At 54.4% G+C, this 25,774-nt stretch overlaps 2 protein-coding genes and 1 long non-coding RNA gene across 3 annotated transcripts; 1 reads left to right on the plus strand and 2 right to left on the minus strand.

The window, feature by feature from the left end:
* Positions 1-526: 526 nt before the first annotated feature.
* On the minus strand, positions 527-12,168 carry ZNF395 (zinc finger protein 395). Its single transcript, XM_052692696.1, has 10 exons — positions 12,080-12,168; positions 8,834-9,041; positions 6,159-6,334; positions 5,701-5,813; positions 4,881-5,116; positions 4,691-4,791; positions 3,575-3,839; positions 3,096-3,188; positions 2,888-2,991; positions 527-2,738 (listed from the first exon to the last, which is right to left on the minus strand). Exons 2-10 carry the CDS (start codon positions 9,029-9,031, stop codon positions 2,627-2,629), a joined length of 1,398 nt encoding a protein of 465 aa, XP_052548656.1. The 5' UTR covers positions 9,032-9,041; positions 12,080-12,168; the 3' UTR covers positions 527-2,626.
* Positions 10,828-14,133, plus strand: LOC128086015 (uncharacterized). Its single transcript, XR_008209206.1, has 2 exons — positions 10,828-11,120; positions 13,215-14,133. It is a non-coding gene; the product is annotated as an uncharacterized LOC128086015 (long non-coding RNA).
* Positions 14,134-15,783: 1,650 nt separating this feature from the next.
* On the minus strand, positions 15,784-25,219 carry LOC128085794 (uncharacterized). The gene is made up of 5 exons (XM_052693667.1): positions 25,161-25,219; positions 23,518-23,612; positions 23,348-23,396; positions 22,720-22,771; positions 15,784-20,562 (listed from the first exon to the last, which is right to left on the minus strand). Exons 2-5 carry the CDS (start codon positions 23,601-23,603, stop codon positions 20,114-20,116), a joined length of 636 nt encoding a protein of 211 aa, XP_052549627.1. The 5' UTR covers positions 23,604-23,612; positions 25,161-25,219; the 3' UTR covers positions 15,784-20,113.
* Positions 25,220-25,774: the final 555 nt, after the last annotated feature.

Here is a 25,774-nt window from a genome sequence, read left to right on the forward strand (position 1 = left end):
AGACCAAGGCTGGAAGTGAGTGAAGAAACAATGAAGAGATGGGAAAGGAAAAAAAAACAAGAAATGGGACACCAGCCAATCTGACAAACCACAGAATCATAGACTGGCCTGGGTTGCAAAGGAGCACAATGCTCATCCAGTTCCAACCCCCTGCTATGTGCAGGGTCGCCAACCAGCAGCCCAGGCTGCCCAGAGCCACATCCAGCCTGGCCTTGAAAAAATGACACAATGCCTGCTGTCACTGCAGCAGAAATACAAGTTTTTTTCCTTTTAAAAGTGTAAAAAAACTCCAAAATACTCCCAAATTGAAATAAAGGAAAGCCAGGAGCTAAAGGACAATTTTGTCCCATTAAATCCGTACCGCAAAAGCCCTCAGAAAATAAAGCTGTGTGCAACCCTGGGTGAACACCACCAGCACAGAACAGCCCTGTGCAGGGTGACCCTGGGGCTGTAAGTGCTATTGGCTGCAGAGGGAGGCACTGCTCCCCAACATCTCAGGTGTCCCACCATGCCCTCAACTCAGTGGGCAATCAGCCACTCATTCCAGAGCCATTCCTATCTTTTTCTTCCTATTTTTAATATAAAAATCACCTTTAACAGTAAGCAGAAAGTTATTCTCATTTCCATTTGCAGAAATTCAAGTTCCCATCAGTGAAAAAATATGATTGACTACAGGAGGGGGAGGCAGTGTGGATTGTCAGACGCTACACCCTGGTTTGGGGGACAAAGCCCCGGGGGGTGACACCCCCACATGGCTTGTGTGACATTTCCTGAGCGATGGGGACCCAAACGGGGTCACTCTGTTTGGGGCAGAAAGGACAAGAAAAGCAGGAAGGGAAAACTTCTGGGTCTGAGTCGTGGGAGCAAAGGCACAAGGTCTGAGGGAACCACAACTAATCTTTTTTGTTTAATTATTAATCTCCATAGTCTGAGCGACCCGCGCCTTCAGCATCACAGAAACCCGTCTGTGCTGCTGCAGGGACCAGCAGCAAGCTTGGGTGCTGCCAGCTCTGCAATCCAAATGGTAGCAAATGCCCCAGGGGCTCTTCTTTTTTCTTTTTTTTTTGTCCCTAAATAAAAGTCAAGAATAAATTCCTACTTTTGAGCAGTGCAATAACCCCAGCACGCAACCCGCTGCTACCAGGATGCAGAGCGTGAACCTGCAGAGCTGTTCCTGCAATAGACAGCTGTGGGGATGGCTGATGGCAGTGGGAGAGGAAAGGGCTTTCCCAGCATGGCAGCCCCAGCAGGGAGGTGATCCTGAGCCAGTTCCTCTCCAGGAAAAAACACGGGCTTTGAATCAGACCTGCATGGATGCATCCTGGGGGAGTTTTGCTCCTGCTTCCTGATTCTGAATCCGCCCATTTGGTACCAAAGATCAAGCTCTGGAAGGAGATACTGTTTAGATATACAAAATTACAAAAAGAGGTTGACAAGCACCAGTATTACACGTATGCATCTATGCCAGAGCACCAACAGGGCGTGCGTCCATCCAGCAGCAAAATGATGATGCTCTCCCAGCCACAGAATTTGCTTTTTGAAGGGAGTTTTTGTCACACCGCACGGTCCTGAACATCAGCCCAGGCTTGAGCCCTGTGCAGGGATCACACTTGGTTGTGCCTTATGGGCTGTGATTATCAAAAATGCAGCAAAAAAAAGAGGAAAAAATATCCAGGACACAGATTTGCCTGCTGCCAATGGGGTGCAAAAGCAAATTTTAAGATCGTTTACCAAACTGGGGCCATGCTTGATGCTGAGAAAAAGCTCTTCCCAGTCCTCCCAGCTTGCCAGCTGCCTTTGCTGGTGAAATCAGGAAGATTTCTTTGTTTAAAAACGAACAAACAAGCATTTGCTCTCAGCCTGCTTTTGAAAGACACAGCGAGGGCCACGACATAGTTTTTCACGGAACTATGCAGATGTACAAAGCCTAAAAGGAGAAGGAATACCTGCTTTTGCTTTAAAAGCTCTCAAAGCTTTCCTGATTAAAGAGGCTTTTCCCCCAGACGCCTCCGAAACAGACAAACTGGAAGCAGAGACACGTGCAGGCTCCAGCTGCAGAGTGAGCAAAGAGCACATCCATGAGGCAACGAGGAGAGCCACCCTAAAAACCAGCCCTGCCTCGTGCTTTTAAAGCTGCAATAGTTCTTGATGCTTCAGGACATGAGCGATTTGCACTTCATAGACAGTGGAAGGACAGGGGAAGCTGCCTCTATGCCTCACCCTGACTGCACTGCAGCAGCTCGGGAGATCCTAGCGTTGACCTGGGCAATGCAGGGAGCTCTTTGGTCCCCAGATCACCTGCAACGTCCCCCGAATGCTGAGCCATGGCTTCCTCCTCCCAGCCTCAGTTTTTAAACTGTACGAACGGGAGATATTCTTCACGTTTTACAAAAACAGATTTGGGAAGAAAAAAAAAAAAAAAGTGTTAAAAAAAACAAACCAAAACAAAACGAAAAGAGCAAACCCAGCTGATGTACAATATACAGGAGGAGGAATTTACACGCAGCTCTGGAGGGCTCTTCTGGAGTCCCAGGAGGTGCCTCCAAGGTCCCTGGGTGCAGCAGTGAGGGACTCCAGTGCTCCTTCGGGCAGGAGCAGGGAGGGAGGTGGCACTGCAGGGCCATGCTCAGTCCAGGAAGCGTTGGCAGGCTTTTTTCCACCGGCAAGCTGTGCACCACTGGTCCCGGTGCTCGATGCCGTACACCTTACGGCACTTCTTGGCTTCACCACGAACTTTCCTGCAAAGGGGGCAAAGAAATAGAAAATGTAGCCAATATTGCAAACTTTCAGAGATTTGTGTCTCTGCTACGCCTTGAGCATCATTTGGTTGATGTGCAGGAATGCATCCCTCTTGCTCAGGGTGTACTTTGCATAGCGAGAGCCTCACCTGGTGCCAAGGGGCACGCGGGGCGGCGAGGCGACGATCAGGTGGGACTTGAGCATCGGCGTGGGAGGTTGGGGTTCACTGAAGCTGAGCGACCGGCTCCGGACCTGCAGGGACATTGAAGACCATGTGGGATAAGGCTGAGGATGTTCACAGCCAGTAGGAAGCCTGGAAACTCCCAAAGGCTCAGGAAGAAAGGACGAGGACTCACCGGTGACAGGGATGGGAGAGTCGAGCTGGCAGTGGCCCAGCTGATGCTGGTGAAGATGTGTGGGGACACTGGAATCTGGATGGAGGGCAACGCCTGTGAGGGAAGATGGGGCAGTCAGCATTAGCCCTGGTGGATTTTGTTCCTGTGTGCCCACGGGCCATCTCCTTCCTGCAAAGATCAGCTTGAGGCAGCCTGAGGTGCCTCCCTTGAGGTGGGGAAGGAATCCCCCACGCAATCCCTCCTCCAAGTGGTGCTGGTGAGCCACTGTGGCAGGGAACAAGGGACAGGGGCCACAGCTGGGGCGTCTCCAGGTTACCCAAAGCGCAGGATCTGGCACGGCCGCATTCCATCTGCGGCTATCTGCAGCAGAAGGGTGTGTTGCATACCACTGCCACATAAATGCAGGCAAGCCGCAGCCATCGGGCAGCCCCTGAGCCCCTGCCCAGCTGCTAAGGGAGCGGGAGGTGGCACCAGCTCACCTGGTAGGCATGATCAGCCTGGATGTGCCAGAAGGAACTGGGTGCAGACTGACTGAGCGAGCTGCTGGCCAGAGCAGGTTCCAGCATCGGTGGCTCCATCAGCAAAGCCTCAGGCTTGGCCAGGGCTTGCTGGATGATGATCGGGGCAGACACCGATGTGGGGCTGGTGTTGGTGGTTGCCTCTGGTGCGGGCTCCTCCTTCACCTGCACTTCAGTGTAGTAAAAATCCTCTTCCCGCTTCCGCTGGTCACAGTCAGCGCTGTCTCTGCCAAGGAGAAAAAGGGAATAAGACTGAATATGCAGCTCCTGTCCCAGGGAAGGGAGGTGCCCAGCTTTGGAGCTCTCATGTTTTAAAGTGTCACGCTGGCTGTGATCAGCATGGCCCCTAGTTCTGCAACAGCACTTAGCACTTTGAAGGAAGATCAACACATCTTTCAGCACCTCCAGAAAGGCTGATAGTGACCAGGCACTGCTCAAAGTCCCCTTCTTTCTCACTGAGCTCATTTAGCATGGCTGCAGACAAGTCCTGAGGTTCATCGATCAGGAAAAAAGCATAAAGGATCTGAGTGTTTTCCCACTATGATTATCTGGCACTGGATGGCAGTCCAGCACTGCCCACTGTAGCACAGCCCTTCCACTGTCATCTCTCCTGAAGCATTTGAACAACTAAATCATAAAGGTTGGAAAAGACCACTAAGATCATCAAGACCAACCATTAAGACAGGAGAAAAATGCATATAAGAAAACATGTACAAAAGCACAAGTAAAGCTTTTGTACAAAGCTTCCCACACCCCAAGTTGGTGTACTGAACACAGACCTGAGCCAGGCAGATTAGCCCCAAGCACACCAAGTTCTTGCCTCTGAAAATTTCCAGTGCTGAAGTTGAAGCACAATCCCCCAGATCTCCTGCAAAGCCCAGGGCTCCCTTGCTACAAGGTAGGGACAGGTGACAGCAGTTCAAGTGGCTGAGAACAGCTGGGCTCAGTGCATTGGAACCAAGGCATCTCTGATCTTGGGGATATTTGCTGAAAGAAGGGGACTGCTGGCTGCCAGCACGTTCAGCACAAGGGTGCAAGGATTTCATGGTTCAGCAGGAGCTGAAACTTGTGCCTTACCCAAGGTGCTGGGTCTTGACGTGCCGCTTGATGCCAACGATGGAGCGCAGGACTTTGCCACAGTTCGGCCACAGGCACTTGTACATCACCTTCACTGAGTTCTGGAGGGAGAGACAGCCTATGTCACCAACTGCACGGTGGCAAGGTCCCCTGCAGGGGACCACACCTATGGTTCTGGGGTCCCCAGTACCTTTCTCTTCCGCGGAGCCGGCTCGTCAAGAAGAAAGGGATCGGAATCGGTCTCAAAGCCATCATCAGCTGGTGGGGAGCTGAGTGCCTCGCTGGAGTGCTTGGGGCTGCCCTCAGGATGTGGGGGAGATGGGGTGGAGATGTCGCTGCCCCCACTCCAGTGCCCGCTGGTAGTGCTGCTGCCGCTGTCTGAGACGTCGCCGCTCTCCTTCCAGGGATCGCACGCTGCCCGTGATGCTGAACACAGGGAACACACAGCCACCATCACCATAAGGCACTGAGAGCAGCCCTGAGGCTAGATAAACTATGGCAGCAGTTTGCTTCCAGTTTTAAATGTTTTAAGTGAAGCCTTTGCACCTCTGCTCAGTGCCAGGTCCCAGCTTTATCCCATTTCCCCATAAGCACAACCCTGCAGGGGACAGCCAGCAGCAGGGCACGCACATTTCCCACGGCTCCCAGCTGCTATTTTTATCTCTCCAGCTTCATTTGACTCCTTGGGAATGAAAGAGCCTCTAAAAAAAGGAGCAGACAGGCGGTGCTCCCCAGCCCGGGGCTCCCCGGCCCCCCAGGAGGGTGACAGACAGCAGGGTCACCCCATTGGCACGATCCCAAACAGCACCAACGGGCTCCTCCAGGAACCAGCGCTGCTCCTGCTCACCTCCAGCCCAGCACAACCTGTGCCCCAGCTGCTATTTGGCACTGAGCTCAAAGCTCAAGAAGGCCCCTTCAGCATCCAACAGGCACAGTGTATTTCTCCACATCCCCTCCCCCTTTTTTTTTCTTCTGGATGTTGTTATTTTTCTTTTTCAGTGCACACTCACGGGGGATGCCACTCTCGCTGGCAGGAGGGCTCTGCACCACAGGGCTGCAGGAGAGGCTCGTCAGCACCATGGCTGCAACCATCTCGTCCATCTCCACAGCTGCGTCAGCTTTCCTGTGTTGTAGATGGAGAATGCACAGAGGAAAAAGCAGAGAGACATCCTGTTAAAAGCAGGAGAGCCAGCGTGCAGAAGGGTGGTTCATCTCACAGAGCAGCGTGGCTCCCACCACCCTCTTGCAGTCTTTAAGTCTTCAGGAAAGACTTTTTTTTTCCTCCCTAAAGCAGCATTTGCAGAAAATAAATCCCCTTAATCCTGAATGCAGCCATTCCCTGGATAACCCACGCTCTGGTAAGGCAGAGATATCCCCAATGCCTCACTCCGTCACCATAAAACCAGGCATGAGCACTGCAGGAGCCCCTTCCCATCCTGTCAAGATACTACCAGCCACAGGCACGAACCTCTTGGGGACATCAATGCTGTTGGACACAGATCTCTGCAGTGCCTCAGGCACATCCTGCAGCCTCCAGCATGTATGTGAGCCCTGTTCTGGCTGCAGCACCTTCACTTTGTCGCTGGGTGGGTTGTGCTGCTCCACCAGCCCTGTGCACTCCTGCCCGCTGTAGGTGACAAGAACCTGAAAAACAGCCAAGGAGAGCATTATTGGTGCTGCATCCTGATGCACAACCCCACTGCTCAGGGTCCTTCTTCTGCAGCAGGGGGATACTGCAGGGTATTTGGGGGATGAAGGCTCTCCCAGAGCTGTCAGAGAATCACAGAATGGCCAGGGTTGGAAGGGACCTCAAGGATCATGAAGCTCCAACCCCCTGCCACACGCAGGGCCGCCAACCTCCACATTTCATAGCAGCCCAGGCTGCCCAGGGCCCCATCCAACCTGGCCTTGAACACCTCCAGGGATGGACGGGGCATCCACAGTCTCTCTAAGTAGCCTGTTCCAGCACCTCACCACTCACATGGTAAAGAACTTCTGCCTGACATCCAACCTGAATCTTCCCTCCCTCAACTTCAAACCATTTCCCCTTGTCCTGCTGTTATTTCCCCTTTCAAAGAGTTGATTCCCCTCCTGTTTGTAGGCTCCCTTTAGGTACTGAAAGGCTGCCATGAGGTCACCCCGCAGCCTTCTTTTCTGCAGGCTGAACAAGCCCAGCTCCCTCAGCCTGTCTTCGTAGGGGAGGTGCTCCAGCCCCCTGATCATCTTTGTGGCTCCTCTGGACCCTCTCCAACAGCTCTCTATCTTTCTTGTACTGGGGGCTCCAAACCTGGACACAGTACTGTAGATGGGGCCTCACAAGGGCAGAGTAGAGACGGACAAAAACCTCTGTGCCCCAGCACACCAATGTGGTGACAGCGTTCACCCCAACCCCACTGCTGAAATCTGCCCTTGGAGCAAGCTCCCCAACTCTGTCAACTTCACATTCAGCTGCTCCTCTGAGCATCATGACTTTGGATGGACTTTTCTCCATTGAATCTGCCTGCTTTTACTTTGCCTGCAGGTCATGTTGCAGCAAGGATGCCCACTACTATCACACCTCCTGGGAAAGCATGTAGATAAGAGGGTAAAAATCCAGAGGAGAAAGAGGTCTCCTGGGCACAGTGATCCTAAAGTCACATCCCAGCTCCTCCCATCACGGCTCTCATGACCAGGAAGAGACATTCAAACCTCACCTGCTCCTCTCTCACAGTGTCTCCCTTGCTCCTGTGGGCTATTTTCCAGCACAACCACCCATGAGCCTATTTCTGTTAATGGAAATGGATCTGTGTCCAAAGAAGTTACATATCTCTCCAGCTATTTATAGGCACAGGAGCATCTCTTTATGGAAATGCTTCGGGTGTCACACGAAGAAGCTGACATGGGATGGACACAGGCACCCATGCATTGACCAGGGAAAAGCACATGGGACCATTCCAGGTGAGACATCTGGCAGAAAGAACGAGGTGGAAAAAGCCACAGCGGCTGGACCAAGGCTAAAAGAGTGAGTGCCAGATCAGTCTGATCTCACTCACAGCTTCCAAAATCCATACCCCTTATCCAATGATCCCAAAAAATAAAGAGGCAAGGCTTCTCTCTGAACACCATCTGTCCCTGTGAGTGAGGCACTGCACAGGGAGGTGGCATCTCCTTTTGACACCAATCCCAGCTGTGTCACACACACTACTTTTAAGTCATTTCCAGCAGCAAAGCAAGTGAGCAGAATCCTCTGCACTGGAGCACATAGGAGAAAACAGCTCTCACTGTCCTGTGGCTTGTAAACACACGGCAGGAGGAATCTGCCCTTCCCACAGCACAGTGCTGGGCACAGGAGGAGCCAGAAAAGTGAACAGGGGCTGTATTTACACGGCCTTTCACAAGCTCTGCCCTTAGTAGCTTTTATAGGTCTGCAGGTAGAAGACAAGAACAAGCGCTGCTCCCCACCTCAGGCAGCACGAGGCCAAAGCACAGCCACCCACAGGACTGGACAGGCATTCTGGGGGATCCGCAGCATCCCAGTCCTTCCTTAAGAGCTGCTTCACTGGCTGGGTCTGTGCCACCAACCATGCCCAAGTGGGGTCTCCAGACCCCTTACCCACAGACCCTCAACTGGGGTGGAAAAGCTCTGAAGCTCAAGCAGGTGACATGGGGATCAACACCTCCATAAAGCAAAGCTGGGGGGCTCCTTGGTGTGCTGACATCAACATGGGTTATGGCACAAGCTTATGGAAGAGAAGTCCACCAGGAGACACTGCTGTATGAAAACCATCTCCTTCAGCCTCAAATAACTGATACCCAGGCTGAATGTGGCTCTGGGCAGCCTGGTTTAGTGGCTGGCAACCGTCCCTGTGGCAGGGAGGTTGAAACTCATCATCTGATCATTATGGTCCTTTTCAACACAGGCCATTCTATGACTGGGGAACACCACTGAGAAGTGTCCAGCCTTCTCTGGACAATCACTTTTGGCTGGGATCAGAGGCAAGAGAGAGGTCTCGGCTCGAGGCAACGTATTCCAAACCCAACACCAACGCCCATCAGCAGCTCTCCCTAACGACAGCTCCCCCCCGCAGCTACAATTAGGAGGAGCCCCAGGAGTTTTCTCCCCCTGCCAACGCACAGCCCACATCCAAAAGCTTCCTTACGTACTTGTTGCCGGCGGCTGGGGCTGGGAAATCTCGGTGCCAGGCCGCTTTCCTCTGCAGGCTGCGTGCAGGACACGTCGTCTGGCAGCACGGCGTGCATCTGGGGAGCTGCCAGGACCCCGTCAGCCAAAGCACCGGGGGCAGAGACACGGGTGCCGAGCAGGGAGCGCTTCCCCAGGCGCCTGGACAGCACGCTCGCCATCGCGGCCACGCTGCGGGTGACAAAGACATGATGGCATTACCACCAGTGCAGGATTGCAATGCTCAACCGGCAGCATCGACCGCATCGGGCACGTGGGGATGGTGGCATCGCTCCCCCTGTCCCACGGCTTTCATCCTTAAAGTCATCACAAAAACCTCTTTGGAGAAAGGGGAGCAAAGGGATGAGTTCCCACCTGAGCCTTCTCTTCATGCCTCCAGTATAAAGACACAGCATGGAGACTGGGGACACCCCCCAGTAGCATCATACTGTGTTTTGCCCCCTTATCTCTACTCACACTCCATACAACCACACTCCAACTCAAGCCCAAGCTGCTTCCCTCCTTGGCACTCTGCTGCCCCTCTTGGGGCTTTTGGAAGCTTCCTGCAAGCTGGCATCTCGCACCCAGAACCTCCAGAGCCAACAGAACAGCTGCTCCCTCCTACTATGAGAAAAGGTTGAGGGAACTGGGCTTGTTTAGCTTGGAGAAGGCCCCGGGGAGACCTCATTGTGGCCTTCCAGTACTTGAAGGGAGCGTAGAAACAGGAGGGGGAACGGTTTATGGGGGTGGATAATGACAGGACAAGGGGGAATGGTTTTAAACTGAGACAAGGAAGGTTTAAGTTAGACAGTAAGAGGAAGTTTTTCCCCCAGAGGGTGGTGAGGCACTGGCACAGGTTGCCCAAGGAGGCTGTGGATGCCCCATCCCTGCAGGCATTCAAGGCCAGGCTGGATGTGGCTCTGGGCAGCCTGGGCTGCTGGTTGGTGACCTGCACACAGCAGGGGGTTGGAACTAGATGAGCATTGTGGGCCTTTGCAACCCAGGCCATTCTATGATTCTATGAATCCCTTGAAATGATTGGGATCACATCTGCTTCCAGCAGACCCCATGGCCTTTGAAGGCCAGATCCCATTTCGGTGCTCCGAAAAGCACAAAGCAAAGCAAGGAGAGCAGGCGCTGCATTCACCGCCGGCGGAGCTGCCCCGAGTCCTCCCAGCTGTTTGCAATCATGCACTGCAGGGGTCAGCGCCGGCACCGCTCCCAAATTCTGTCTCGCTTCCATGCCGGCTGTGCATTTTGCAGTTTCCAGCTCCGTGCACCTCAGCAAGGCCTGGGGAAAGGAGGCACTTTGCACGCGTCGTTTGGCAAACAAGGAAAGCTTCGTTTAGCCAGAGGGGAAGGTCTGGGGCAGCAAAGCCCGGGCTGCTGCTTGCTTCAGGTTTGCAGGCAAACTGCAGGAAAGGTTACTGCTCCATGCATGCATCTGTGTGCATGTGCATAAGCACAGTGTGTGTGCACGTGCACTATGCATGTGCACACATGTACAGCAATTGCAGCACAGCCCAGTTTTCCTCCTTTTTCATACAAACTAAAAAAAAACCAAAAAAGCAAAAAAGAAAACCCAAACAAACGCCAATAGGTTCCTTTGAACGCAACTGAGCTCCTGCCACCGACCAGCAAAGCAGACCATAAAATTCATCCTTGAAGAGCCCTGAAGTGCTGCAATAAGTGATAACAAAACACAACTTTTCCAGCCGGCTTCCAAAAGCCGCCCTCTGAAGGCAGAGCTGTTCGACAAACCGCAGCAGGACACGGGCAGGGAAACAGATATCTGCACAGAGCAATCTGCAAAGTTTGGGGTTTTGTTTAAAGAAAGAAAGCTCCTGAGAGCGGGAAGGCAACGGCTTGGTGCAGCGCCAGGACGTGCAGCACAAAACCCATAAAGCAGCTCCGGCCAGGACAGCAAATTCCTCCTCCCTCTCCAAACGGAGCAACGATATTCTTTTGCAAAAGTAAACTAAGCGCGTGGGGAAAGCAGGCGGGCAGCCGTCCTGTGGGGTGATTCCCGAGGAGAACACTTTTGGAAGAGGCCTAAAAATGCACTTTCCGGCACAGGGAGGAGCGCGGAGCGGCTTCCCCCGGGAAAGGGCCCCCGGGCTGGCGCTGCAGGGAGCCCGGCCCTGCGGGAAGGCAGCCAGGAAGGAAAAGGCGGCAGCGGCCGAGCGCAATTTGAAGCTTCGGTGCAGGCAGCAGGACGTGGGTGCAGCAGGAGAGGCGCGCAAGCAAGCAAGCGGGAGTATGGGCATGCATGTGCGTGGTCATGCATGTGCGCGGTCATGCATGCATGTGCAAGTGTGTGCAAGCGTGCACGGCACGCGTGCAAAATGGCATTGCCAAGGGCAGGCGGTGTGTGCCCAGGCCTGCAACGGAGGGAGGCACCGGGTGGGGCACGTGTGCGTGGGGCGGGGGGAACACGAGTGGGGTGTGGGGGAGAAGGGGGGGGGGGGCTCACCGGGCAAGCCGGGAGGCGGGGCGTGCAGGCAGAGAGCATTGCTGGGGGGCGTGGCATGCAATGGGGTGCCTGCAATTTGGGGGGGGGGGTGCCCATAGTGCAAGGGGGGCGCTTGCAATGGAAAGGGAAGGGGCGTGCATGCAATGCGGGGGGGGATGCGGACAGTGCAATGGAGGGCGCACAGTGCAAGAGGGGTGTGCGCACAGTGCAAGGCGGGCGTACAGTGCAGCGGGGGGGTGCGCACGTTGCAATGGGGGGTGCGCACTGAGCAACGGGGGTGCATGCAATGCTGACGAGCGGAGGGGGGGCTGCAGCGAGAAGCGGCGCGGACTCGAAGCGGTTTGGCACCCGGGAGGAAGGGGTTGGAGGTTCCCCCGTTCGCGCAGAGCGGGCGGGAAGCGGCAGCCGGTCCCCCCCTTGTGTGATTTCCCCCCCCGTTGCACTGTACCTCGGCGGGGCTCCCCGAACCCCCTCCCCCGGCCGTCCCCGCCGCACGTACGCGGCCACCGGCGGCAGCAGCAGCAGCGGGGCCTGAAGGGAGGGAGGCGCGGCCCGGCCGGGCGGGAACCGCCGCTCCCGCCCCCTCCTGGCATTTTTTTTTTTTTTTTTCCATTTTATTTTTACTTTATTTTTTCCCCCCCTCCCCTCTCCTTCCATTTTCCCTCCTCCTCTCTCCCCCCTTCCACGCCGTTTCCCCACCCCGCTCTCTCCTTTCCCCCCTTGGTGTTGCGGGCGCCCCGCTCTGCCCGCTACTCACGCCGTCCCGGGGCCGTTCCTCGCGCCTCGCCGCCGGCCGGGTTAAAGCTCCCGGGGCCGGGCTGGTGTAAACAACCTCCCCACATGCTCGGCCCCTTCCTGCGCATTGGCTCCGCCGCGGCCTTTCCATGCACGCCCCCGCCGGGGCCGCGCTGCCCGGGGGAAGGAAGGAAGGGAGGAGGGAGCGGCTCTCCTTCTTTTTCTCCCTTCTTCCCGTCCCGGCGGTTCCTCTCTGAGCCTCGCGGGGCCGGGAACGGTTCGCGTGTTTCAAAACGCCTTTGGGAGATTTGCCTTTCCAACCTTTGGGCGACCTCGGAGGGGTTTTCCTCCGTTTGAGCGGCTCTAACAGGAACCAAAAGAGGAGCGGCCGGGCTGCGCTCGGGGGTTCTTACAGCCTTATAGCGGAGGGGGACGGAGGGATCTCTGCCCTAAAACGCTTTGCTGGGCACCGGGCTTCGTTCACACCCCGCGGCTCAGCCAACACGGTGATCGTGCGTTAAGCCAAACGAACCCGAGTGAAACAGCACCTCCGCCAGCCCGCCCCTCGGCTCTCCTCTTAAAGCCCAAACCCACCGCTGCCCCTACAGCCCCGCACCCCCCCACAGCCATCTCCTTCCTCGCCCCCCCTTCCCCCTTCCTCAGCACGGCCGTCCCTGGCGCGTGCCCCCCGCCCCGCCCCGGCGCTGAGCGGGAACGCCGCGTGCCCCCCCCGCCGCCGCCCGCGCTGACTACGTGCTGTTCCCCACGTGGAGGCCGCACGCGCCCCCCGGCCAGGGAACAGCCCGCACCGCACGTTCGCGCCCCCGTCCGCCAGGCGAAGGAGGAGGAGGCGGAGGGGGTGGGGAGCGCGGCCAATCGGCGGGTGGCGGAGGGGCGGGCGGAGATCCGCGAGGAACCAATGGGAGAAGACGGCGGGGTGCGCCGACCAATGGAAGCGCGGCTCGAGGGGAAGCCCCGCCCTCCGACTCCTCTAGCGGGGCTGCGGCCGAGCGAGGCGCCAGAGCGGGCCGGCTGTGGCGGGTGGGCGGTTCTGCTGTGTCGGGAAGCGAGTGTGAGGCCTTCGGGGCCCGGCCTAAAGCAGCTCGGTGAGCCCCTCACGGGGCAGGGAGGCTGATTTCGCTTTTCGCTTCCCACAGGAGGAGGAGAGCGGCCCGGAGCTGCAGGTGGTGCCAGGCCCGGCCCGGCCCGGCGGAGGGCGTGCACGGGCGCGTCTGTGTGCAGAGACATGGCTTCAGCGTTAAACCCGTCCTGTTTTAACACAGCGTTCAAAGTGCGATAAAGGAGAGTGTAACGAATGAGCTGATCGGCTGTCAGTCCCAAATCCAGCAGAATTCCTCCATGCCGTCAGAATCTCTTGTCTTCAGGTGTTGTTTGCATCTCCCTCCAGCTTGGCTGCTGCTGGCTTCGCTAATTTCTCATTTAGCGATGGAGTGTGGGGTGGATGTTGGGTTAAAACTGCTGGAACTAAAGTAAATGGGGTGGGTTGGAGCTCAGCCTGAGTGAGAAGTAGTGGGGCCACAACCCTGACAATCCGAACCCCCATTTCCATCTTTTTAATAGTGAGATGAAGAAGAAAGTAGAGAAGGCAGGAATAAAGGAAAAGCAATAAGAAGAAAGGAAGGAATAAAGAAAAAGGAAGGATAATGCAGAAAGAAAGGAATGGAAGAAAAGCATTGTATTCCATAGTGTTTGGTAATTTGATGAACAGGAATGAGAAAAGCAGCTCTTAGCCGAAGAGCAATGAGAAATAGGAAGGAAAGAATAAAGAAAAAAAGGGGATGAAAGAAATGAAGAAGTGTATTCCATAGCTAATAATGAGATGAAGGAAGGAAGAAATAAAGAGGAAGAAAGAATAAGGAAGGGGAGATTAAAGAAAGAAATGAAGAAAGGTGTGGTATTCCATGGAGTTTAGTAATGAGATGAATGAAGGAGGGAAGAAATAAGAAAGGAAGACAGAAAGAGAGGATGAAAGAAAGAAATGAAGAAATGTGTGGTATTCTGTAGCATTTAGTAACGAGATGAAGGAAACAATGAGAGGAAGGAAGGAGGGAGGGACAGAATAAGTAAAGAAGACAGAAAGAAAGGAGAGGATGAAAGAAAAAGGAAGAAAGAAAGAAAAAAATGAAGAAATGTATGGTATTCCATAGAGTTTAGTGGTGAGGTGAAGGAAACAGAAAGGAAGGCAGGAAGGAATTAAGAAAAAAAATAAGAAAGAAAGAAGGAAAGGGGAGGATGAAATAAAGAATGAAAGAAATAAATGAAGAGAGGTGTAATGCTGTATAGCAGTTAATAATGAGATGAGGGCAGCTTTAGAAATCATGCACTGAAATCGTTTCACGCAGGGTAGAAGCTTTTCTGTGGTTCTTTCAACCTGAGGAGCACCAGCCTCTCATGCTTAATAGGACTAATGTACCCCATATCCATTAATTAGTCAAATAGTCCCAATTTGAACCCTTTTCGTTTGCTTGGTCTCTGCAGCATCCTGCCCTGTCCGGTTCACCCGCAGCCGATGTGCTACACGAAGAAGTTGCTTCATCTTGTTTACCTTGAGATTTCTTTGGTGTCCCCAGCTCTTGTCCTACCTGTATGCTGTATGATTATTCTTTAGCCTCCCTTGGAATATCCATGACTCAGGAGCTCTTTATCATGCCTGCCCCACCAAGCACGTAGTTTGCAAAGTGTCCTTGGCTTTTTTGTCCTCCCTGGTGCAGAAACTGTCTTCTCTGATTACCTCAGTGACCCTTCCCTGCAGCCCGGCTGGTTTTACATACGCTTTTGGAGACGGAGCGGACGGAACTGCATCAGTCATCAAATCTGGTGCAACGTAGGTTTATGCAGCAACATCAAATCATGTTTTGGTTTCCTTTCCTTTCAGAATAGCTGCCAGCATTTGATTTGGCTGCTGCGGAGTGCTAAACTGATCTTCTCACAGAACTATCAATGATAACCCCAGGCCTCTTTCCCTGAGAGGTAATAGCTGATGGTGGCCCTGTGTGAGGCAGGGGGGTTGGAGCTTCATGATCCTTGAGGTTCCTTCCAACCCAGGCCGTTCTGTGATTCTGTAACTTTATACATACAATTAGTATAATTTTTAGATGTTCCTTGTTGACATAAAACCTCACCTGCCATTGTATCTGCTCGTTGTGCTGTGCTGTGCAATATTCCCCTTGTTTCAGGCACAGTTATTTGGGGTAACTTTGTCCTCCCTGTGAACATTGTCACCTCACTGCTTGCTCTTTGTTCAGAGCTTGTAACAGTGTTAAACAAGTGACTGTGCACTCCAGATCCTGACCCGTCTGCTAACATCTTTCCCTGGGGAGCTGCAATGAAACTGCTTATCCTGCTCAGGTTTGTTTGCTTGTTTATTTTCTAATGACCCAGTCACCTAGGAGGCTTCCTTCCCCATCCCATAAAAACTTGGCATCTTGGATGGGGAATCTTGGTGAATCTCCATGAAGCCGTAAGTGAAAGATTCCAGTTGAAAGTCTTTTGTGATGGTTTAGCCTGTTTTGCAGAAGTAGAACTATGCCAGATTCTGTTTTCCTGGCGTTGCAGCGTTCCCCAGCACAGTGTTCTCATGTTGTGTTGAATGCAGTGTGAGCAACGTACCCAATTTTTTAATTATTGTGCAACATTTTAAAGCAGAGTGGAAAAAAAAAACAACACAAAAAAACACAGTGGAGAGAAAAATCCAATACGTAGAGCTGTGTCCACAGGATGATCATTAGTTACAGCTTTCATTTCAGTTAATATTAAATGTTAGCTTGAGTCTAACAGTGCTTAGCAGCTGAAAAAGCTTGGCTTGGTTTTACCCACCCACTGCTCTGCCTAGCGCTGTGCTTTGGCCGCTGTCCCTCAACCTCAAGAGATTATTCATTTCTGAGTACACAAGCTCAGGATAAACTGCTTAACTGACATTTTGGGTCTATTAATATCGTTCATTTTGTTTTGGTACGAGATGAATCAGAGCCACGCCACCAAGACCAAATTAACCAAATAAACTGGAGGGGTTTTTTTTTTTGGCCGAAGTTTCCTATGTGTCATTGACATCAGAAAGGACCAACGCGTACCGAGATCCAAGCAACTCCAGAGCGTGAAAATCCAGGTCCCAGTCTGAAAGTGACTCTTGTTCTTGCAGTCTCGTTGCAAACATTTGGAATGTGCTGTTTTTCAACTCCTCAGCTGGTTGGATCAAGTAAAATGGGGAAGGAATATGGGAAGAAATAAATTTATATATTTATTGCCAATTCATTGGCAGAATTTATAGCTGCCAATGGTGTTGAACAAGAGCAAGATATTTTCCTCAAAGGCAATCTCCATGCATCTGGATGCTTCCATCTGGACTTCCTGAGGTGTTGCACTGTTGTGTGCAGCTCTACTGACCCTCCTTGCGCTCACCTCGTTCCTATCATGAGCTGAGAACAGCAGAAGAACCCAAAGCCCTTGAGACTTGAGGTGCAGGAGTTCCTCTGTGTCATCTCCTGCCAGGGCGGTCTGGCCATGGGATCCATGCTCTGACCCACAGGATCCATGCTCTGGCCCAGGCTTTTGGGGTGTTTCATCCCAAAGGAACTCTGAGCTCATCGGTGCTGTGATGTTGGCCATTTTAGTGGTGAGGCCGGAGCCTCTGTGCTGGGATGTGGCGTCCATTTTAGATGACCATCGCCTCAAAATGAATGCGGTGTGGGGTGCGGTGTCCATTTTAGACAGCCATCACCTCAAAATGGCCTCGTGCAGTGCTTGACTCTGCATCTCAAATGATCCCAAGAAGCATCTGGACAATGCTCTCAGTCACATGGTCTGATTTTCCAGGAGTTGGACTCGATGATCCTTATGGATCCCTTCCAGCTCGAGCGATTCTGTGATTCTATGGATGGGATTTAGGAGGATTTTCTTATTTTACAGTGTATCGGCCGCAGAGGCAGCAATAACATTACTGAATTTAACAGCGCCGAGGTCTTGAGCACCACTGATCAAATCTGGCTGCATCCACGTCCCTGGAAAAGAGCTGCATCCTGGAAGTTGTCCACAGCTGGTGCCAGCCCTGCCCCTGGGAGCCACCCAAAGGAGAGGGCTTTCTCTGGTTATGTTCCATTTCCCTCAGCAGAGGCACAGTGCAGCTGGCACAGCTCTCCCAGCCGACGCAGCTCACGTATTAAAAAGCTTAATTCTCATGGGAGGAGGAAAATGTTTGGAAATGCCATGCCAGGGCTCCCTGATAGCCTGAAAAACCAGCAGGGTCAAGCAGAAGCCATCGAGCGTGTCTGTGGTTGCACAAGCTGCTTGGCGCGCAGTGTGCTCGCAGTTCTGGCTTTGGCAATGCCCTGCTCCTGACTTTTATACGCATGGGGCTGACGTGATGCAGAATTTAACTGTTACTGCCCAGGCCGTGTAACAGCAAAGCCCCCAGGCCAGCTGCTCCGCTGCTCTGTTCCTCCAGTGTTGCAATCCCATCGCTGATAATTCGGCTGGGGAGAGGTCACACAGGCTGTGGCATGGTTTGTGTGCCGCTGGCATCGTGGGACAGAGCCAGAGCTGGGCACAGGAGTGGATCTGGGCAGCTCCTCCGTGTGCTGGGCTGGAGCACTGCTCTGTAGGTGCAGGTTGCTGTGCCGTGCACCCGGCTCCTTCAGGCACACGCAGCGGAGCCTCCCCCTCCCTGCAGCCCAAGCAGGGAGAAGCCAAGAGAGGAAGAGACACTCACGAGGTTTCCTTTTCTGCTCTTTGCCTCTTTATGCTTTTTTTTTTTTTAATAAACTCTGGCCTGTTTGCTTTTCTTTTTTTCCCCTCCCTTCCTTCTCCTTGCTCATTTTTAACTCTTTGCTTCCACTCCCATAGAATCATAGAACCTGAGTTGAAAAAGACCACAATGATCAAGTTTAACCCCCTGCTATGTGCAGTCAGCAGGCTGCCCAGAGCCACATCCAGCCTGGCCTTGAATGCCTCCAGGGATGGGGCATCCACAACCTCCTTGGGCAGCCTGTTCCACTGTGAAAGCTCTGCTCTTTCCTTTGCACTGCTAGCACAGCTTCAGCAAGCCTCAGGTATTCTCCAGGAACCTTGCTTTTTTTGTACCTTGCTTGTTCTTGCATCTCATCTTGGCTTATTTTGGGAGCTGAGAGGATCCAAGCTACTGAAATCATAGAATCATAGAAGCACCAAGATTGGAAAAGACCTAAAAGCTCATCCAGTCCAACTGTCCACCTATTCCCAATAGCTCCCACTAAACCATGTCCCTCAACACAACATCCAGCCTTTCCTTGAACACCCCCAGGCTCGGTGACTCCACCACCTCCCTGGGCATCCATTCCAGTGCCTGACCACCCTTTCTGAGAAGTAATACTTCCTCATGTCCAGAAATGTTCCAAATGTGGAACTCCAAGCAATGGACACAAGCTGGAGCTCCTCTGTGGAGCTCTGTGTCTGGGTGGACAGCCCAGCATGGTCTTATTTGGAGAATATGATGGGGATGATTGGCTGTGTGGAGAAGCTCCTTTATGTGCAAAAGCTCTCTTGGGTGTGATGCATGAGAACGGTGATCCACGTGGGCTGGGTGGAGAGGAAGATGGCAGAGGTCTATGAAATTGTGGGTGCTTGGTGCTGGTGGGTTTTCCTTCTCTATAAGGGTGAAGAAGTGAGAGTGCTTTGCAGCAGCTGAAATCCCAGCCAAGCCTTTCTTGTCCAACCCTTGTGAGCTGGAATACCTTTCTGGAGGATGTTAGCAAGTCTCCTTACCCAAATCTCCTCCCTTCCCAAACTGGCTGGCAGCTCCATGAAGAGCTGTTCACCACCCAGCCAGTCCCAGTTCTTCCCCACCGCTTCATTCAGGATACAAAATTAATCATTAACCAACTTGTCCTTTGAGCGGCACGCAAAGAAAGCCGGTAACACTTGGCAGTAACACCGGGCAAGGCACAGCCCTGCAGCCTGCTTGCTTTTGCTAGGGAGCCACTCCAGGATCTGACACTGCCCTGTCACTGCCTGTGTTGCATCTCTCAGGCAGCAATTTTAGAAGTTCTTGTGAATATTCCCCAAACAGCCCACCTTTGGGCTCCCCTTCATGCCTAACGTGAGCTTATAGGGGGATAACTATAGGAAGGCAGATGGGTATAGAGAGAGGCGTACGTGGAGGCAGGTGAACATGCAGCGAGCATGTAGGAATGCAGGTGTGTTTAGGAAGGTAGACATGCATATAAGGAGGCAGGAAGCTGAGGTGGTGAATGAACATATAGGAAGGCAGGTGAGTGTATAGGACAGCAGGTGAGCAACACCATCGTGTGCACTGGAAGTGATTATGTAACAGCTGAAAATGGGGCCATGCCCATATGTTATTGGGGAGCACTCAGCACACGGACACTTCTGGACCCTGCAGCACTGGCATTTCCCCCAGCACTGCCCCTGCAGTGACCGAGGGCACCTCTGGGAACATTAAGAAGTGCTGAGCAGAGGGCTGAGTAACGTCCCTGATTTCCCCTGGCTCTGAGATCTCCCCAGATCTTGCACCGAAATGAGTCACCCCATGCAGCATGGCGCCAGCCATCGACACGTGAGAACAGAAACGTCCCCAGCTCCTGTGCCAGGAGTCACGTCAAAGGCGTATTCTTCTACTTAGTTGTTATTTTTTTTCCTTTAAAGCAAAATCCCTTTCTGCTCCATCTGACTCAGCCCCAGCAAAGCCGCTGCTTGAAGCAGAGCAAAGTGACTGGGTGACACAGGGAATTATGCTGTGTCCCCGTGGGATGCAGCTTGGTATTTTGGGGGAAAGCTCTGAGAAGACCCTGAGTTGCCCATACTCCATCAGTGCACGGTGAGCACCAAGCCGGTCCCAGGGCTGCAGGTGTGTGGGGACATCCCAGCAGCACACTCAGAACTCAAAGCCAGTGTCTGAGAGTGGTGTCCCGATGCTCCCTGAGCTCCAGCAGGTCAGGGCTGTGCCCTGGGGAGCTGTTCCATGCTCTCCGCCCTCTGGGGCAGAACCTTTCCCCAGCGCTCAGCTTTTTCCCAGTGTCCAATCCTGAGATCCCTCCATCTCATCCTACAGGATGTCGAAGCGTTTCTCTGGCAGTGCTGGAGCCGCCTCTTCCTCGGGCTCGATGCTGTTGGGTACCGTGTGCTGTGGTGCCCGGGACACTTTGCAGACACGAGCATACACAGGTATGGGGCTGCCTGGGCTGCACGGCTCCTCTTGCACAACAAAGCACTGCACCGGGTCCCCACTGTCCCCATCGTCCCTATAGGGCTTCTCCAGCCCAGCACTGAGCTTCTGGGATTTGTAGCGGATGCTTTCGTAGATGGAGCCCTGGGCATCCTGCACTGCGTCCACTGCGCGCTCTGCGGTGTCACCGGGCAGCAGCGGGAGCTGCCTGTGACGGAGGAAGTCTGGGGTCCTCGGGGAGGATTTAGGGGATGTGTTGGGGTGTGGTGACCCAGAGATGTCCGTGTTCCCCTCACTGGTGACGTCTGTCCTGCTGCAAGGCGATGCACCTACAGGGAAGGAGAGGGAGAGGCTGAGGTGGGGGAGATGCGTGGGGGCACCCCTTAATTTCAGGGTAAAATAGCAATGAGGAAATGTTCTTAAATGAGAGCTTTGGTGCATTTCTTCCTGCCTGCCGGCTCTATCCCTTCTCTTTGGTTTTTGCAAGAAATTCAACAGAAAACAAAGGAAAACCCCATGCATCCCGTGCTCCCCGCCTTCCCTCGCTGCTCAAATATTTATTTAAGGAGGAGGTTCTGCCCTGTGCGCAGGATCTGTCAACAGCAGGAGATGGCAGAGGGGGTGCCGAGCCGGTTTGTTCACCTCCGAGATGAAGGAGGCTCTGGAATAGGTTTCCTTCTGCATGTGAGTGTTCCTCTTCCTGTTGTAAAGCTGCAGAGACGTGGTGCTGTGGGACTTGGGGGGCAGGTTCCCTGCAGCAGGTGGTTGGGTGCAGGACCACAGAGAGGAAGTTGTGGGGTCGGAGCCATGACCTCCTTGCTGCCTTCCGTCTGTGTCCTGAAACCTCTGCCCCATGAGCATCCCAGTGTGAGCATCCCAGTGTGGGCTTCCCCAGAGGACCCAGCACCAACACCCCGATGGGCTCTCCAATGGAGATTCCCCCAAAGTGAACATCTCAGTGTGAGCACACCAATGGGAGCATCCCAATGTGGGAAACCCAGTTTAAGCATCCCAACCTGAGCACCCCAAAGCGGGCACCCCAACGTGATTATTCTAATGCAATCATCCGTATGTGATCATCCCAACCTGAGCACCCCCAAGTGGGCAGTCCAATGTGGGCACCCTCATGTGAACACCCTAAGAGAAACATCTCAAGCTGATCACTCCAACACGAATATCCCAAAGTGGGCACCCGAACCTGAGCGCCCCAGTGCAAACATCCCCATGTGAGCATCCCAAAGTGGGCATCCCACTGCAAGTATCCCAGTGAGCACCTCAACTTGAGCACTCTAAAGTGAACATCCCGACTTGAGCACCCTGAAGTGGACACCCCAATGTGAGCATCCCAATGCAAGCATCCCGACCTGAATGCTCCAGTGTGGGAACCCCAAAGTTGGCACCCCAGTGTGAGTATCCCAGTGCAAGCATCCCAATGTGAGCACCACAACACTGAGTTTTCCAAAGTGGACATCCCATCATGGGCACTCGAAAGTGGGCACCCCAATGTGAGCATCCCAATACAAGCATCTCCACGTGAGCACCCCAACCTGAGCACCCCAAAACGGGTGCTCCACTGCGGGCAGCCCCATGCGTGCACCCTAACACAAACATCTCAAATTGATCACCCCAATACAAAGATCCCAAAGTGAGCATCCCAACCCAAGCATCCAAACAAGGGGAACCTCAGCGTGGGTAGCACAGTGCAAGCATTCCCAAGTAAGCATCCCAAGAGGGCATCCCAACTTGAATATCCCAGTGCAAGCATTCCCATGTGAGCATCCCAAACGGGCGTCCCAATCTGAGCATCCCAATGCAAACATCCCAAGTGCGAGCACCCTACAATGGACATCTCAAGGAGAGAACCCTAACATGCACATCCCAAAGTGGGGACCCCAACGTGAGCATCCCAGTGCAATCATCCCCATGTGAGCACCCCCAAAACGGGCGCTCCAGGCTGAGCATCCCCCCGTGAGTGAGCACCATAACACAAACACCTCAAGCCGATCACCCCAACGCAAAGATCCCAAAGCGAGCACCCCAACCTGAGCACCCCAAGGCGGGCACTCCAATGTGAGCAGCAGCTCAAAGTCCCGCAAAGCCGCGGCTCCTCCCAATCCTCTGAGCGAGCAAATCATTAACGGCGCCGGCAGCACCGCGCCACGGACCTTCGGACTGCGGTGGCACAGCGCGCACACACGCGTGCAATGCACACTTGTGTCTGTGCACGTGTATTTGCACGCCCGCGGGCAAGTGTGCCAATGCCACGGCCGCGCGCGCACATAAGCGCGTGCATGTGCACATTTGCACGCGCGTGTTGCACGCTCAGGCGTGTGCAACTGTTTCCTCGTGCGCAGCACCCGTGCAGGTGGGTGGGTGCGCGTGGGGCAGTGGGAGCGCGCACAGCAGCAGGAGCGGGGGTAGCGGAACGCCGCCGCCGCCTGTCCCCATCGCTGTCCCCGTCTCTCCGTCCCCTGCCCCGTCCCTACCTCCCAGCAGCGCTCCTTCCCCATCTCTGCAGTCCGGTCCCGACAGCGTCACCTGCAGCAGAAACGAAGAGACGCTCGTGCACCCGCCCCAAACTCTTGTGCAACACTCGCGCACGCTCACACGCCTCATGCCTGCCCCCCATTGCGTCTCATTGCCCCCTATCACCCCCCAGCCCCGCAAATATCCTCTCTGGCTTTAGGGGTGCGCTGGGCTCAGTGCCTCTCAACCCCACGAGAGATTCTCCCCGCTCCCCCACCCCTAAGGCTGTCCCCACGTCCCCCTGATGTTTCGGGTTTGGTTTTATTTTTTTTGGGGGGGGGGGATTCGGGACCGTTCCCGCTGCCGACGCTGGGGGGCTGTCCAAGCCCGTGCGACAGCGCTGTCCCCAAGGAGCGACGCGGCGACATCCGACGACGTCTCGTTTTGAGTGAAGAAAGGATTCATAGGGGATGGGGGATGGAGGGGTGCACAGCCGGTTTGTCCCCTTGTCCGTCTGTCCCCCGCAGGGACGGGTTGTTACGGGTGGGGATCGACTGTTAATGAGATGGGGACATTAGCAGTGGGCACACGGGGACAAAAAGGGGATGGGGACACAGAGCAGAGCTCCCCCGGCCGCACTGCTCTCACCAGCCCGGAGTTCCCTGCGTTGCTCTGGGTGGAGAGGCGTCCGCTCGCCCTGTAGAAAGGGAATAGTGGCACCAATGTTCCCATGGCCACCCTTTGGCTGAGCCAAAAAGCATGGCACGACCCCCATGGGGTGCTGAGTCCTCGCCAATCCCCCATGTGAGGGCACATACCTGGGGCAGAAGGCGCAGAGGAACAGCAATAGCAGGAACCCAATGGGTGCAGCAGCAGCCAAACCCCACGGCAGCACCGGGGCCATCGATGGGAGCTGGTGGGGGACGGGCACACTTCAGGATAGGTGCAGGGGTGACCTCACTCTGCTTCCAGGAAGCTTTTCCCACACAGATTCCATAGGAATTCCCATCCTTTGCTCCAACCAGGGCTACACGGCACTGTCCCCCCGCAGCTCAGCCCACAAAGGATTTGGTGTGATAGCAGTGCGGGCAGGGCCCTGTGCCCAGGGTTGGCACCCATGGGCCGTGGTGCCTGAGGGCTGCAGGAAGCCGTGCCCCATCCCAGGCCTGGATTGCTGGCATAGCTGTGCCGTGACACAGCGCTGTCACACCCCATGGCGCCCGGCTCACCTCACAGCTTTTGCTCTTACTCAAACACCCGTGTTTGGTGGCTGCTCTCCCCACTGTTGCAATGGGGAGGGTGGGTGAAAAAGGGGCTGGAGAGAGGGGTAGCATCCCACTGTATCCCTAGTTAATCCTTCCCGCATTCGTGCTACATCCCTGCTGTATTCCACTGCATTCCTGCTACATCCCTATTGCATCCCTGCTGCATTCCGCTGCATCCCACCATATACCTATAGTATCCTTCCTGCATCTCTCCTGCATCCCTGGATCCCGTTGCACCTTTGCTGCATCCCTCTTGCAGCCCTAGTGCATCCCAAGTGCATTCCCACTGCATCCCTGCTGCATCCTCCCTGAAACCTTGCTCCATCCCCTCTGCATCCCCACTACATTCCTACTGCACCCCTATCATCCTACCTTCTCACTGCATTCTGCTGCATAACTACTGTATCCCACTGCATTTCCACTGCATCCCCACTGCATCCCTGCTTTATATCTACTGTATCCCACTGCATCCCTCTGCAGCCATCCTGCATCCCTGCTGCGCCCCTGTTGCATCCCTCCTGCACCTCCATTGAAACCTTGCTCCGTCCCACTGCATCCCTCACTGCATCCCCACTGCATCCCTCTTGCATCCCTATGGGACATTTCTGAACCCACCCAGGCAGCCCCCCTCCAAGAAACACATTCCCACCCTCCTCCCCCAAACTTCAGCTCTGTCTCTCACCAGACCCCTGCCCAACACTGACTGGGGGTCGGTTGGGCTCCGCACAGGAAAGTTTCAGGGTGGAAACCCTGCAAAGAGAACCTGGAGCTGCCCAACAGGCTGAGCCTGCTCTGCTGGCTCTGTGCTGCCCTGCCCGGTGCTGGCACCCTATTGTGACCCCCCCACCGTGTCCAGAGCACCCTGCCTGTACTGTGGAGCTGTTAGGGGTGAGTTGTCCCCAGCGTGGGTGCCCTCACCCCAGGGAGCTGGGTTCTGTGGGGTAATTGGTCATAGGCTGGAAGGATTTTTCTTCCAGAAACCCACTCAGTCAAGTACTCGTTCCTATTGGATGCTCCAGAGGAGCACAGGGGTAATTTCAGACATTGCCCATCCGTTCGAGCTCACCCTGCCTCAGTTTCCCCATCTGTACACTGACACCATCCTCAATGTACCCATGTTCCCCACAGCTCAGCCTCAAGGCCCAGGACCTCCAACACCCCTCTCTGTACCCTTCCCCAGGCTCAGAGACACTCACCCAGGTGCTGCTGGACCCCTGGGTGCTGCCGGCTGCTGCTCCACTCAACTTTGGCCGGGAGCAGTGGGTGGCACCCGTCACACCCCAGCTTCCTGCTGCTGCCTCACCCGGCCCCATGGAGCTGTGCCCTGGGCATGCGGGGAAACCCTGAGCCCCAACAGCACCAAAATCAGCAACCTCAGGGGGGTTCTGAACACCCATGGGGGGTCCTAACAGCCATGGGGAGTCCTGCAGCCCAGGGGAGATCCTGCAGCCCTAGAAGGGATCTTGTGCCCCCAGACCCAGCGCTATGGGACCCCCCTGGGGAGCTGCTGGGAAGGGTTAAGCCAGGATCAGAGCCCCCAGGAGTAGTGCTGGATCCCCCCTTATTCAGGATCCACAGCCATCCAGGATTCCCTCTGCACTCTCTCTGTCCCCAGCCATCCTCCAACCCAGATCCCCTCCATCCTGGATCCCCTGTACCCATGATCTCTTCCATCCTGGATCACCCTCCATCCTGGATCACTCTCCATCCTAAATCCTGTCCATCCTGGATCTCCTTCATCCGTGATACTCCTCCATTCCAGATCTCCTCCATCCTGGATCTTCCTCCATCCCAGATTGCTGCTCTCCCA

The sequence above is a fragment of the Tympanuchus pallidicinctus genome, unplaced genomic scaffold, assembly GCF_026119805.1.
Source record: "Tympanuchus pallidicinctus isolate F22 unplaced genomic scaffold, pur_lepc_1.0 scaffold1, whole genome shotgun sequence".
Classification (NCBI taxonomy): Eukaryota; Metazoa; Chordata; class Aves; order Galliformes; family Phasianidae; genus Tympanuchus; species Tympanuchus pallidicinctus.